This window comes from Vanellus vanellus, assembly GCF_965231255.1.
Source record: "Vanellus vanellus genome assembly, chromosome: 1".
Taxonomy (NCBI): Eukaryota; Metazoa; Chordata; class Aves; order Charadriiformes; family Charadriidae; genus Vanellus; species Vanellus vanellus.
The window spans coordinates 121,921,298-121,935,946 of NC_138905.1; the positions used below are offsets into that span (position 1 = coordinate 121,921,298).

Here is a 14,649-nt window from a genome sequence, read left to right on the forward strand (position 1 = left end):
CTTTTAAAAGCCCTAGCAATACACATCTAGAACTCAAGGCAATGGGTACTGGAACAGCCATCTAAGGCAGCTCCTCCCACTACCAAGTAGAAGCCAAACCACCCCAACTTGTTTGCTTGGATTCAAACCACGTGCAATGTTTATGGCACCACTGGGAAAACCTACACTGACAGGATAGCATGGCAGCCCCTACCGCAGCTGCTAGCACTGCCTGTTGCTTCCCTGCGGCCTGGGCAGAATGAGTATGATGAGCATCCTGCCGGTACGCTGTGGTTAAGCACACCTAGAAGGAAGCTGGGCAACATGGGACCATTATGGGTGGTCTTGAGAAGCCAGCTCCTACAATGAGTTGGACATGGATGTGGGAGGAAATGGGGTGAAGAACTGTGGGAACATAGGCTATGATAGTTATTTTAACTTAGATTCTGGTATGTTTTGTGTCCTATATTTGAAGAATGAAGGACTCATTGAGACATATTTCTGTATTTTTTCCTATATTTGCAGAATAAGAAAGAGGAATGTTCTGCCTAATAATGCCTATAAATAATATAGGCACAACAACTAAACAGTGTGACATTAGATCCTTGCTTGCCCTCAATCTTGGCTAAAGAATAGTTTGCAGTGGAGAATAATTTTTATTTTTCATACATTAATCATATTTGTGGCTTGAAACATCCCAGGCAACTGCTGTCCTTAGGATACAAAATATTTAAAAAGGAGATGTCTGCATCCTTCCATAGAGGGGCAGCGGAAGTTTTAACAGCTTCTGCCCATGCAAAGCAAATTGAACTGTGCAAAAGGTAGCAAATCTGCATCTTATAATAAATACATCAGGGTCATATGACAGCTGTGCTTTGTAGTAAAAATATGCACAAGAGAGTTAATTTGTTTTCCTGTTGATGACACAAACACCAAAGCAGTGTTCTTGTGTAAAGGACTGTCTTGGTAGCCTAAGTGTCTGAAGTCCACTCTATTGACTTGTTCTCAACACACACACACTGCTTGTAAAATGCAGTCTGCAAAGAATATAGCCTTCCCATAAGTTTACTTTATCGCTGTCCTTTTCTCTTTCTCCTCACTGATGCTTAAAAACAGAGTTTATCTTTCTGCTTAAATGGCAGACTTTTAGAAAAGTTATTTTGCATACAGGGCTTTGACTGAAGGAAGAAGTCTGTTCAAGTTGTTTTTATGGCACTATACCGCGAACTACAGCACTTGCTACTTACGGTGGCAGAAGAGATGAGAAAGACACAGGTCTTCTATTTATTCCCCTTCCCACCCTAATTTAAGACCACTTTTGCTGTCAACTACTTGTCTCTGCCAACAGTGAACCATACAAGAACTTCTTTGCGATATATAGACTATATCTGCACAGAAGTGTTAATGCACGTCTGCAGCAGACTGCAAAGCTAGCTCTGAATAAAACAACTTTTTATTTCACAATCCTTTTAAGGATAAAAGATAACAAGGCATTTTGTTAGAAATAAAGTTGGAGGAGTGCATCCTATACTGAATGTGTCCTGTGTTCTTGCACTTCTTTAGAGACGTCCAACTTGGCTTCTGGAAACTGACCACTGCGTGTGATGACTGCCTCACTCACCACACAGGGCTGATACATAAGACCTGTTCGGCAAGACACAGCTCATGCTGATCTGCAAAACACTGACAAGAAGTGGTACAGGGACTGTCCTCATAGGTACGTATTGTACATATATGTACACTTATGTTTATGTACATGTATATATTTATATGTACACACACCCCCTTCACGGACACAGATAACAACAGGATAACCATGTATGTACACATTAACACTTAATAGAAATCACAAACACCTCCAAGTGCCTCTACTTTGGGCTAAAGTATACAGCGATACCCTCATCTCATGCCATAATGTACACCACAAAAATACAGCAGTAAAATTCAGTACAGGCCCAGACTAGAAAAAAGAGTAACTCTTCCAGTTGTTGTGCATCACTGAGGTACCATAAAAGGTAACCGTACAATAAGCAGGCTTAAAAAAATAATTTTGTATATGAGAAAACTGTGTATTAGAGAGAAAAATTTTTAGCTGAGGATGTTTATTTTCCTGTTGATGTAAACATACAAAAAATGGTTGCTAGCAAGGCCGCAGGAAGAAACACTGCAGCTTTGTGCATGGTAAGTAACTAGCAAGAGCCACCAGCACCACCTGGTGTTCTCTCCAGCCCCCCAGGGAAGCACTTGGTCCCCACTTAGACCAGAGCCCAACCGGCAAGGTCCAGTTCTGTAAACTCCCACCTCTTTAACCCACTGTGTACCATAGAAATGTATGAACCATGACGGAAAAATCTGTCTAGTTTACAGTTAAACAGTTTGCACAAGATAGTTTGGTTCACATGGCTACAATTATTAAATTAATGGAGTTAGGAGTCAGTAGCCCCAAAACATAAAGCAAAGATCTCCAACCCTTAGCTTTGGATGTGACTAATAAACCCTGCTTATAAGAGGATGTATCAGTTTAAGCATAGCCATCAACAGACACATGCATTTTACCCATCTCCCCTTGAATACCTGCAGAATTAGTTCACTTGCTGGAAGAATGGGAGTGGGCTGGGTGAGGTTGTGTCTGCCTGCAGGATCCCATACAGACATACTCTCTGGCCTTCCTCTCTCTCAGCTGGCTTTGAAAGCAAGACTGAGGCACTTCTGGAAATTTCCCTGTCAAAGTCCTCCTACTTCTGGAACAATATTTTCCCTGTGTATTAAACTAAGTTTGCATTTTGCAACTTGCAATGCTACCTTTGATGGGAAGTCCTGCTTAAAAACTAAATCAAAACATTGGATAAAAACTGATAAGTACTTTTTCAACGCATATTAAAATAAATATGCATGGGTATTTACAAAGAGCCATTGACCCTTGTGTTTAAAGATAGCTGGATTCCTTTGTGACTCAGAGAGAGAGAGAGAAAGATACCTGACATTCAATCCCGTTTTTCTCTTGTCACTTTCTCAATAAGTAATAGCATGTAGACCTAGAGTGGGCAAATACTCCAGGCACAAATAAGCTTATTCACAAGCAAATATGTTCCTTCATAAGTCATTATGCTCCTTCACACATGAATACTCAAGCCAAAAAGGTAGGAACTTGCATGAAAACAAGTCAGTTTCAGCGATTGGGTATATAAATACGTGCCTCCAGCTACAACAGGGCTCTACATAGCTTGCAGCTGGTCCTGTAAAAGGTCACTGAGTAATTTCTGAAAAAAAAAAAAACATGGCTTAAAAGATACTTAACTTCAGTTGTGAGTTTTGACATGATTTGTAAGTCAGCACTTTGCAGTAAGTTCTAAGTACTGCAAAAGTTTAATAGGTGGGAAAAAACCAAACCAACTCTCAGTCACCCTGTAGCCCCAGGATCTCCCTTCGCCCTTGCTTAGGGGAAAGAACAAAAGGCAGGAAAGGAAGTGGCAAGGAAAGTGTCAAGCACTAAGCACCTGCAGACACACAGTTACAGCCCCACGAGTCAGCACTGCCTGTCTGTGGTTGCCCTGTGGGACTTACTGTGGGGTAGGGGTGTGAGCAGAAGACAGTGTATTTCCGAATGATGCCATTCAGCTTGAGGGGAGGGAGCCAGGACACGAAGACAGTGGAGGCTGAAGCCGCAGCTGCTTTAACACCAGCAGGAGGACCTGGAACTGGAAAAACAAGATTTATTAGAGTGGTCCAAGGCATGGACTCAGTCATCCTAGTGTAAGGAGGAGCAAAAAGGAAAAGCGGAGTGTGCTGCTTTGGTAACTGTGCCTCTGTGGACCAAGGTGGACACCCTGTGCTAAGAAGCAGCCTCCACGCTACCCATGCCAGGGGAGAGGGTTTAGAGGGCTATGCCCCCACCCCTAAAGAGGTAAAAACTCTGCTTCAGAGGGCCCCGAAGCCGAAGCTGCCTCTGATGGTTAAAGTTTTGTGACGTGTCACCCTCAACCTGCATGCATATGAAAATATGTTAGCTGTGGCCAGTGAAATTGCCAAACAATATATAATTATAAACTGTCAATGTTGAAGACATAACTCATGCCAAATTATTATTCACTGTATAAATAATATGCATGTGAATGGTTTAATGTATATACACAGTAGACCTGTGAATTTAATGAAGTGGAGAGCAAATGAGCTGTAGTCCGATGCAGTTAGCACTGCCTGACATGACCCAGGTCTAGATAGTGGTGTGATGTGTGAGCAGACGTATGGCCATTCAGTCTCTGTGCCCCCTGCCCTGCCCTCAGCAGCGCAGACCTCTATCTGGCACTGCAGTATGTGAACACATATCTATTCTTCTAATTACAGCAGCTATCTATATAAGCCATTGAAAAATGTCACAGAGAAAGAGAATAAAAAAACCTCCTCTCTAAAACCACATAGAAAAAACTTCAGCCAGTGTCCTGGTTTGAGGTAAAACAGGGCCAATTTTCTTCAGTAACTGCTTCTTAGCTGGGCCTCTTCTAACTACTGAAATTAATAGCATATTGTGCAGACAGTGTTCACTCTCTCAGAGTAGTAAGACCAATTGTTTATAGCTGATGCCCAGGCATGGGATGCAGAGAGGCTCCTGCTTATACTTATTGCTATAACAGCCAAGGCCAACCAACTTTGTTATTTGCCCCGCTGGAGGGTTGGAAGCGGAAAAGCGTAGTGGGGTCCCACCTGCAGGAAGGAGAAGACAGGACGGGTGACCCAAAACTGACCAACAGGGTATTCCATCCCATCTGCCTCAAGCTCAGTATAAAAGCTGAGGGATCAAAGGGTCAGCTCTCTTTCTCTTTAATGGCTGACGTCGGAGGAAGACTCCGTTCGTCTGCCTTTGATCCTGAATGCAGACCTGGAATCCAGTTCCCGTCCGTCAATGAGTCCAGCCTGGGACTGCCCCAGTGCCAGCCGGTGTCGTGACTGTCATCTCGGGAGCTTGATATAGTTTTGTATATATTTCATTATTTCCTTTTATTTTATTATTAATATTTCATTAAAGTAGTTTAGTTCCTTCTAAACTCATAAGTCTCTTTTTCCTCCTCTGTCTCTCTCTTCGAAGAGGGGTAGAGGGGAGCATCTGTTGGTTCCATCTGGGGTCCCCCAGGTCCCCAGTAGCCGATTTGGCCTAAAGCACAACACCAGGAAATGCTAAAATCTTGGTACATAATCTTAACTGTATCTCTTCACAGATGGAAAACCTCTTATCCAGCAAGCTGATCCTCATAGATGGATCCTTAACCTTTGTTCTACGTTATTAAAGTAAGTAGGTATTGTGGTATTACAAAACTTTGCCTATAAAGATAAGTCAGACGGCCTGGAGTCTAAATTTCCTTAGCTTTGTGGCTAGCTACTTCAGGTTGTAGAAAGCATATAAGGAGAACTTCAATTTTATATCTGTACAGGCACTACTGGAAGATCTAAGAAAACTGACAGATAGGCACCACTCAATGCAACATTTCTGAATATGCATTTTCTATTTATAGTGTGTTAAGAAAGCTAATAAGGCATCAAGTGAGAATGTCATGATTATAATTGCATGCAAACCCAGCCCCTCGCTGCAAATGGGCTAATTCAGTTAGCAGTTCTATCCAGTGCAGAGTAAATATTGATGTTGACAGCATTCAACTTGTTATTTATACCCAGCTCATTAGAAATGCTATTTGCTCCCGCTGCTGAAGAGTGAAAGCTAGCTCTCCAGGGTAATTACTTAACCCATGGGAGGATTCCTTTACAGTTAGTAATGTTTTCTGGAAATCACTGCAAATAGATGTATGAGGCTAAAGTAATTTATTGTTAAATTAGGGTGTGATCTATAGGGACAGGTTCTGACGGTAATCGGTCACGGCTGTCAACCGTTGAGGGATTAACTCAGAATTCATGTAGCATTTTCCAGTCAACGGACATATGTGGAAAACATTGCTTGTCAGTGGACTGCTGTATTACTGTCAAGTATACAGACCAGAAGAAAGAGGGGCTAGAAAGAAAGTCAGGAAACCATATAGTCAAATTTCTGAAGCTTTTCTAACCCAAGCAGCCCTCTGCCTCATTGGAATCAGGCAACAGTTTTTGCAGGGGTGCCAAAATTATTCTAAATGTTCTTTTATTGCTTCTCTTTTTACTACATTGTCTTTGTTTGCTGGGTTGTGCATGTGGAAATGACTGTGTGTGGGGAAGTGTTTACATTTCACTTGTTTACATTACACATGTAAACAGTGTTTACATTACACACCTGGGGGTGTTGGTGGACAGCTGTCTGAATATGATCAGGCAGTGTGCCCAGGTGGCCAAGAAGGCCAACAGCATCCTGGCCTGTGTCAGGAATAGTGTGGTGAGCAGGACTAGGGAAGTGATCATCCTCCTGTACTCGGCACTGGTGAGGCCCCACCTCGAGTACTGTGTTCAGTTTTGGGCCCCTCACTACAAGAAGGACATTGAGGTGTTGGAGTGTGTCCAGAGAAGGGCTACAAAGCTGGAGAGGGGTCTGGAGGACAAATCTTATGAGGATCGACTGAGGGAACTGGGGTTGTTTAGACTGGAGAAGAGGAGGCTGAGGGCAGATCTTATCACCCTCTACAACTACCTGAAAGGAGGTTGTAGAGAGGTGGGGGCTGACCTCTTCTCCCTGGTGACAAGTGATAGAACAAGAGGAAATGGGTTCAAGTTATGTCAGTGGTGGTTTAGATTGGATATTAGGAAACATTTTTTCACTGAAAGGGTTATTAAACATTGGAGTAGGCTGCCCAGAGAGGTGGTGGATTCACCATCCCTGGAGGTGTTTTAAAAAAAGGGTTGATGTGGTACTTAGGGACATGGTTTGGAAGTGGTTTTGTCAGGGCAGGCTAATGGTTGGACTTGATGATCTTAAAGGTCCCTTCCAAACTCAGCAATTCTATGATTCTATGATTCTATTTCCTTAGCAAGAATTCTGCAGACTGTCATCTGATGCCTTACAGACTACCACTGTCCTCTGTCCAGAGAGTAAAGTCATTGTTCAAACTCATCCCCTGGACCTAAACAAGATTATGATTAGTTAGTTCAGCATTACCTGAAACATTTGTTACTAAACATGGGTTCCTTAAGTATCTGACGAAGTTGTGGTGGAGGAATGTGGTGCCTGCATTATCTTGGAGAGGAAAGACCCCAGTCTTGCTATGCTAACTTAAGGTATTTTCTCATTGCCATTGCATCCTGTAGCCTTACTAGCTTCAGTCATTACGAGACAGCAGTACCAGGAGATCCAGACTGTCTTATTGAATTCTCCATGGATCATTATTTAGCACACTGATTCCCACCTGGCAGGGACAAGCTAAATGTGCACAATACCATAGTTTCCTTTTTCCATGGTCACCAGGGGTAAAATATTGGTAAGAAGCCGGAGGGCAACCAGAGCTGAGCACAGAGAGATGAGGACTGCTTCTAGCCAACTTTGCAGCCTTCCAGGGAGCAGATTTGGCAAATTTAAGATCAAAGATGGCCTCATTCTCCAGCTAGCAAGGCTTTGAATGACACGGAAATAGCATGCTGCTTTCACGTGGAGGAGAACGCTTTGTATTCTTGACAGTGCAAGTGGAATGCTAACACAGAGAAGGCAATTATACTGATACGACTAGTCCAGAAAACAGCATTTAGATGTGCCGGATAATGGGGAGGAGCTCCAGGAACTTTCTTATTCCCCTTTTCATAAGCAGAGAGAGATTATCACCATTTTTCTTCACAGTACTGAACAGCAGGGAGGCAAATGCAATCAGCGCTGTGCATTTAAGAACGGTATCACCAATATATTAGAAAACTGAACCCTGCTCCTTAGCAAGTTTTTAATTCTGCACAGCACCAGACTGTCCTATTGAGTATTACATTTATGAAAACCAAAGCAAAATAAACTCCTGGCTGTTAGTGGTAGTTCATGTAGATATCCCACCTACAATTTATACCTACGCTACCCAAAATACATTCAGACGTGCTGTCCACCCCTTATTCACTCTGAACTGGCCTCATATTAATCTCACCATTTCTATCAAATCCTGCCAGTTTCACAAGGGGAACATTTATTATTCTGTACCTTGTTTTGTTCCTCAAAAAGATAAAACTGGAGATCTCTGACAACAGAAAAAAATGCATTAAGGGGTCATTAAGGGCAATTTTCCATCATAGAGCCCAGGTGATGAACTGCACAGCCATACTCACGAGCTGAATGAGCCCAAGCAGAGCTGTGTTCCAAAAAGTACTGATCCTAAACCTGATTGGATTTATGCTTATTCATTTTAGAATAAATACAAAGCTTTGACAGATGGTATCTGTACATCCACCCTTCTCATGCCAATCGCCGGGAAGCTTCGTGTCCACACAGAGAAAGGAGAGGAGGAAAATCTTTTTGGATTCAGGCAGTGTTACAATGAGGCTGGCAAAGGGGTTTAATGTTATTCCTCCTTCCTCTCTGCAGTAGTCCCTGCCGTTCCCTTGCTGCAGCTTTCCCCTTGCTCTGAACGCCGACCTCTCCAGCAGAGGAGAGCTGGAAGGACAGCACTGCTGCACTGAGCAAAGCCTTCTGTGATATACAAACGGCATTCTGTGTGTAAGAATGCATTTTCTCAAAAGCAACTGATACAAGAGAGAAACATGCATCCTCCTGCATCACAGAAACCCCAGAAGCATCCTCTGCCAGACAATCAGTAAAAAGCAGCCAGGCCAGGACAAATTGCCAATTGCAGGAAATTTTCCCTGGGACAGGGCCCTGGGGACCGTGTCCTCCACTGGCCAGTTCTGCCCGAGGTCAGAGGCACTGCTGCCGGCCGAGGTGCTGCCTCATGTGTTGGGCTTTTATGGGGAGCAAATTCATTGTCTTGACTACGGTTTTCTCATATTGCATTTGCAGTGGAGAAAGAGAGAGGGAATTTGTTAAGCCCCATTGCTATGAAATGGAGTAGCTTTTGAAACTGTACTTTGAACACAGCGAGGAAGAGAATTTGAAGAACTACTTTAATTTTTAATGATTCAGTAAATTAAATACTCAAGTGAAGAGGACAATCGGCTTATTAGAAACTGTAAAGTGGAAAGCGTAGGGGACAAAACCACAACAAATTCTTAAAAACTGGGCATTTCTGCTTGGCTTATTTTTCCGCCAGGAGGAACTTCAAGAAGAGCAGTTTCTTTTTCTAATGGCTAATGTGGGAAAAAAAAGCTAGATAAATATGATCGCATTGAAAGGAAAGCTCATTTTCTGTTATTTGCTAGAGCTGTTCCCATTTCCTAAGCTGATCAGCAGCAGTGTCTGACCTCTGGTGTCTAAAATCAGTATCAAACACTACAAGAAATCGAAGCTTCAACCCATTTCATCCAGGCTGAGAGCTCTGCTCCCTGGGTTACTCTTATTTTGCCACGTTGGAGATTACAGGCCTGCTGAAGAAATTCTCGCCTGATGTCTTCAAGCTGAACACCAATAGAAAAGTCACAGGCCTGCCTTTCAACAGCAGCAACGGAACATGCTGTACCATTGATTTTATAAAGAAAAGTTTCACCTAATATAAAAGAAATGAAAAAAGGAAAAGAAATTAATGGCATGATATAACAATGGGGAGGGCTTGGCAGTCACTTAAAAATAGCTCAGATTTACAGATTTTATTAGAGGATGGTGGAATATCTTGTGTCATGATTTTAGCCAGAGAAGGTCTGGGAGCAGAGATACAAAGTTTCCAGATCTAAGCTCTGTTAAGATTGCAATTATTTGTGTTTCACACACTGAGAGAGTGCTCAAACAAACTTTAGGGCAGGATTTTTCAGGTGCACTGAAATTAGGCCTATGGAACCCTTAGAATAATTCCTTAGAAAATTACAGAAGAAATGTCTGTTCTTTCTGAGGAATGAGGCACCTGTTCTATGCATACGGTTTGGCAATGTGAATGCTCTTTTCCCATTTATCTTCCACAACCTTAAGGATGTTTAGACCTGGACTTTGGTTTCGGCTGATGTTTAACTGCAGCCCTTTATGTATTCCACTCTAAACCTTTACTGCCTTTAATAAAAAGTTGTGAAGCTGAAGCAAAACATGAAATCATTGTGTTTTCTGTAAATGCGTTTCGGTTTAGTTTTCTGGACAAAAGATTTAATGAGTGGAACCACTGTGAGGCATCAGAAAACATCTGAAAAGGTTAGTCACACTGCCTCGGGGTGAATTATTATTGAACTGCCTGGAGGATTAAAGATGAGAGATGAGCTTTTGCACAGCAGCCAAACGTGGTCAGAGCCTATGTGCTTCCCAGATCTCAGGGCTTGTCTGATCTCAGAAAGAGAGAGAGCAAAAGAGCCACCAAGAATTAGAGAAGCAAACTAGGAAGAGGTGGGTTAAAGGGAAAAAAAAAATATTTGGGGCTTCCGATGTTTCAGAACTGTTGCAAACTGGAGACAGGTCACAGGAGATGGATGGGTGTATGTGTTAGTGGAGGGAGCAATGGGCACAGTAACCCTTCAGGTACGAAATACTGTTATCAAGCAACAAGTTATCCATCACTCTCCCTGGCCAGCAGAGCACAGGGAAGTATTCAGCCCACTTTGCAGCAAAAGAGATTGCATTATGGTGGATCCTTAACTTGTATAGGATATTTAGGCAGGCTATGGAGTCCCGGTGACTGCAAATTTTGGAGAAAAGATTAGTAAATATCAGTGATGACTGAGATGTATCTGATCCTCTTTAGAGCAGAGAAATGGTCTTTGCGAGGTGTCAGCAACCTTTCAGGAGCAGTACACCATTTTTTTTTGTTGTCCACAGGGAGAGACAGAGGTGTCTCCAGAGGTGGCACCACTTCTGCCATCTGATCAATCCCAAAAGCTGAAGGAATCTCACCCAGAGACAGGATGTTATCTGCATCCAGGCAAGTTTTGGTAGCTTTCAGCTCCCAACATTTTTTAACTCAACTGAAACCAGTGCACATCATTCCCAAACAGCTTTTATGACTTCTCTGGCATATGTGACATGAAGTGCTGACCCAGAAGCCAGGGGTTGTCACTTCAGGTTGGCTTTCAAGGATTTCTGGAAGAATGCTCCTTATTGTTCTCCAATATTGGACTGGTTGGCCAATTTGACACATAAGGCATCAGGCTGCAACATTGCCCAAAGGCATAGACCAGCAAGCACATTCTTGCTGTCCTCAGGGGTGCTCTGACATGAACTATATCTCCCTGAGACCAGCTTGTCCCTCAGCTCCTGGAGCAGTGTGGGACAATGCCCTTGTCTGCTGGTGACTTAAGTCCCAGTCCCAATGCTCTTGGGTGACAGCCTTTGTGTTCAGAGAGTATTCAGGGAAAAGTTGCCATGCTAGGATCTACTTGACAAAAAGTACTCGAAAATGCAGCAAGTGATCTTACAGTTCTCTTAATTGTTGAGCTTGTTTGGAGGTTCTAGCAGGGGAGTGTAGCTACCATATACCCTTGACCCATTAATCGTATGTATCTATCAGGGAAGTCTATCCTCTTTGACCCAGCATGCAGCTTCAGGAGAGACGCACATTGGTGAGGGAGGAAGAGGACACCCACCTAGCCAGCCAGATCAGCCGAACCAACCCTGGTGATCAATGGGGTGACAGATGTTGCAGCCAGATTGCCCAGTGCTGTTTTACATCTTCATAAGTGATCTGGATGATGGGATCAAGTGTTCCTTGATGAAGTTTGCTGATGACACCAAATTGAGTGGGGAAGTGGACACTTCAGAAGGGAGAGCCACCCTACAGGAAGACCTGGATAGACTGGAAGAGTGGGCTAACAAGAGCCTTATGAAGTTCAACAAGGACAAGTGTAAGGTATTGCACCTGGGAAAACATAATCCACGAGTGCAGTACAGGCTGGGATCTACCCAGCTGGGGAGCAGCTCTGTGGAAAGGGACCTGGGGATCCTGGTGGACAACAAGCTCAATTTAGTGAACAGTGTGCTGCTGTGGCAAAGAAAGCCAACAGGATGCTGGGTTGTGTCAACAAGGGCATCACCAGCAGAGATAAAGAAGCCATTATCTCACTCTGCTCAGTGATTGTCAGGCCACATCTGCAATAGTGTGTTCAGTTTTGGTCCCAACTACACAAAAAAACATGTGGACAGGCTGGAGAGGTTCCAGAGGAGGGCCACAAAGATGATCAAAGGACGGGAAAGCCTACCGTATGAGGAAAGGCTGAGAGAACTGTTATTTTCAGCCTTGAGAAAAGAAGACTTAGGGGAGACCTTATCACTGTGTTCCAGTATTTAAAGGGTGGCTACAAAGAAGATGGAGACTCACTTTTTACACAGAGTCACATGGAAAAGATGAGGGTAATTGGGTACAAGTTACTCCTAGGGACATTCCGATTGGACAAAAGGGAAAATTTTTCACAATGAGAACAGTCAGTCATTGGAATAATCTCCCCAGGGAAGAGGTGGATCATCATTGTACATTTTTAAGATTCAGCTGGCCAGGGTGCTGGGCCATCTTGTCCAGACTGTGCTTTTGCCAGGACAGGTTGGACCAGATGATCCTCAACGTTCTTTCCAACACTGTATTCTATGACTCTATGACTATTTTTAGATTTTTCTTTGAAATAAAACCATCTACCTCCAAGCACTGGGTGTCTCAAGACCATCTGACTCAGGACTTTGGTGCTCCAAAGTAGTTGTTAAAGGGCTTTAGGGTGGGATCAGAATGACCAACCTAACATTCAGTGTTTAAGACGTGCAAGTCTATAGCTGAGCAAGTTGTCCTTGACAGTTTCAGACTTGGTGCCGTACCTTCAGACAGTTTTAAAAAGAGCCTTTATTGCAAGCTGATGCAGGACCTCAGTGATCAGAACATCTAGCAAGTCCAGAAATTAGACCTACATTACCCAACAATGCTATAAGCCTAAATTTCCTCACAGTTCTCAGCTATGAGACATTCACTTGTTTTTCTGCTGTTAACATACTTCGATCAAAGTAATGGAAAGCACATGAAAATAGAACAAGGAACAAATAACTCATTTGATAATGCAAGAGAAAATTTTAGAAGTCCAATTTTCATCCCCTGGATACAACTACAGTTGGGGCCAGGTGACAATACAATGCATGTAAATTTTAGAATGAGTCCCTTAGTCTTTTATTGAAAAAAATTAATAACATTTATCAAGCCATTTTTTATTGGCAAAGAAAGGCCAAACTTTCATTAAGTCAGTTAATCTACTGAATCTACTCTCTTGGCACTTTTGTAAATCTCATTACAAATAAAAAACTGACAAATATATTCATATATTCACGAATGACCACTAAACTAAATGAGTAATAAATAAAAATCCATTTACTAATTTCTTTGAAAAAACATTGCATAACTCACAGGAGGATTTAACAATCAAACATTATTCATGTAACCTTATTGCTAGGACTGTGTGAATTTTTATTTCTGCCAAAAAATTCTTGATCCAGATTTTCAAAAGTGTTTAGGGATCTAAAGATGCATTTGACCATCTCATGGGTTTTTCAAGGCATTAAACAGGTTAGGGACAAAACTCCCTCTGAATTTGAAATTCTAGTCCTTGAAAAATAGATCAGTATGTGGCATCCTACTGAGGCAACTTGAAGTGATTTCCATAGTTATAGTTACAGGAAAGTGATTATGAAATCTCATGTGTGTATGTGATTAAAAGTTTCTTATACTTTCAGCATTAGGACTTAAATTTTCCATGCTTTGATCTATGAACAAAGGCAAGAGACTTTTGTTCTTTATTTTGCTTTTGAGGGAAGAGGTGCTTGGAGGAAATTTGTTTTTATACTGGAAAAAATCTTCTTAGTAACATATAAATTATATAGGAATGTCCCAGAATAGTCTCTCTTGCTCTCCCCATTTTCAATCAGTTTGAATTAATTAACTCAAAACCTCTCAAAATTCTCAAGCAAGATCCCGAAGTATTTGAAAACAAAAATAAAGACAAACTTGCTCAGATCATTAGTGTTATGTACAAACTTCTGGCTCACCTGAACTGAAGTGTTGGAAACACTCAGATTGTTTTCAAAGCTGTGGGCGCACACTCCTCTCCATGTGCTCCTAACTCAAGACCTCCTGACACAAATCTCACTCTGCATATTTGTGTACAATATTTGCACTGTTTTGAAGCCTGAGACATACAAACATCTTGTTGAAGTGGGAATGGAAAATGTTTTAATCCTTACCATCTTCTTTAGTGCGGGTGAAGATTTGTTCACTTCTCACTCCATCTCCAGCTCGTGTAAAAGCCAACACCTGAATGCTGTAGTTGGTGTATTTTTCCAGGCCATCAAGCTCTAGGGATGGCTGTGTAGTAGTGACATTCTTTATCTCTCCTAGCTCTATAGAATAAAAAATAAATTGAATTATTGCCAAGTTCAATCTTCTCCCAGCTAGTGATACCTACTCTGGAATTCTTAGGGATTAAAGAGTGCACTAGAGAAGTAATGCTTCATTATTATGAAAGAGCAATGAATTATAATAAATCAAAATAAAATCTTTTGTGTCCTGACTTCTTACCATTCAAAGCAGACCCAGTTTTCATTTGCAAACTTTTTTTGCAATTTTTTGAAATACAGGGAAGAGAATTGAAAATTTCTACAAGTAATAAGATTTCTCATAAAGAATAGATAACAAGAAGATATTATTGAAAAATATTCCCTAAAGCAAAAATGAGAAA

The 14,649-nt window shown here is 42.0% G+C and overlaps 1 protein-coding gene across 1 annotated transcript in view; it reads right to left on the reverse strand.

The window, feature by feature from the left end:
• DSCAM (DS cell adhesion molecule) overlaps nucleotides 1–14,649 on the reverse strand; it is a gene marked incomplete at both ends in the record, with an annotated part of 477,096 nt that overhangs the window by 73,969 nt on the left and 388,478 nt on the right. The window contains 2 exons of the mRNA XM_082498944.1: nucleotides 3,544–3,677; nucleotides 14,156–14,311. Coding sequence (XP_082355070.1) covers nucleotides 3,544–3,677; nucleotides 14,156–14,311 — 290 coding nt within the window. The remainder of the gene's footprint in view (nucleotides 1–3,543; nucleotides 3,678–14,155; nucleotides 14,312–14,649) is intronic.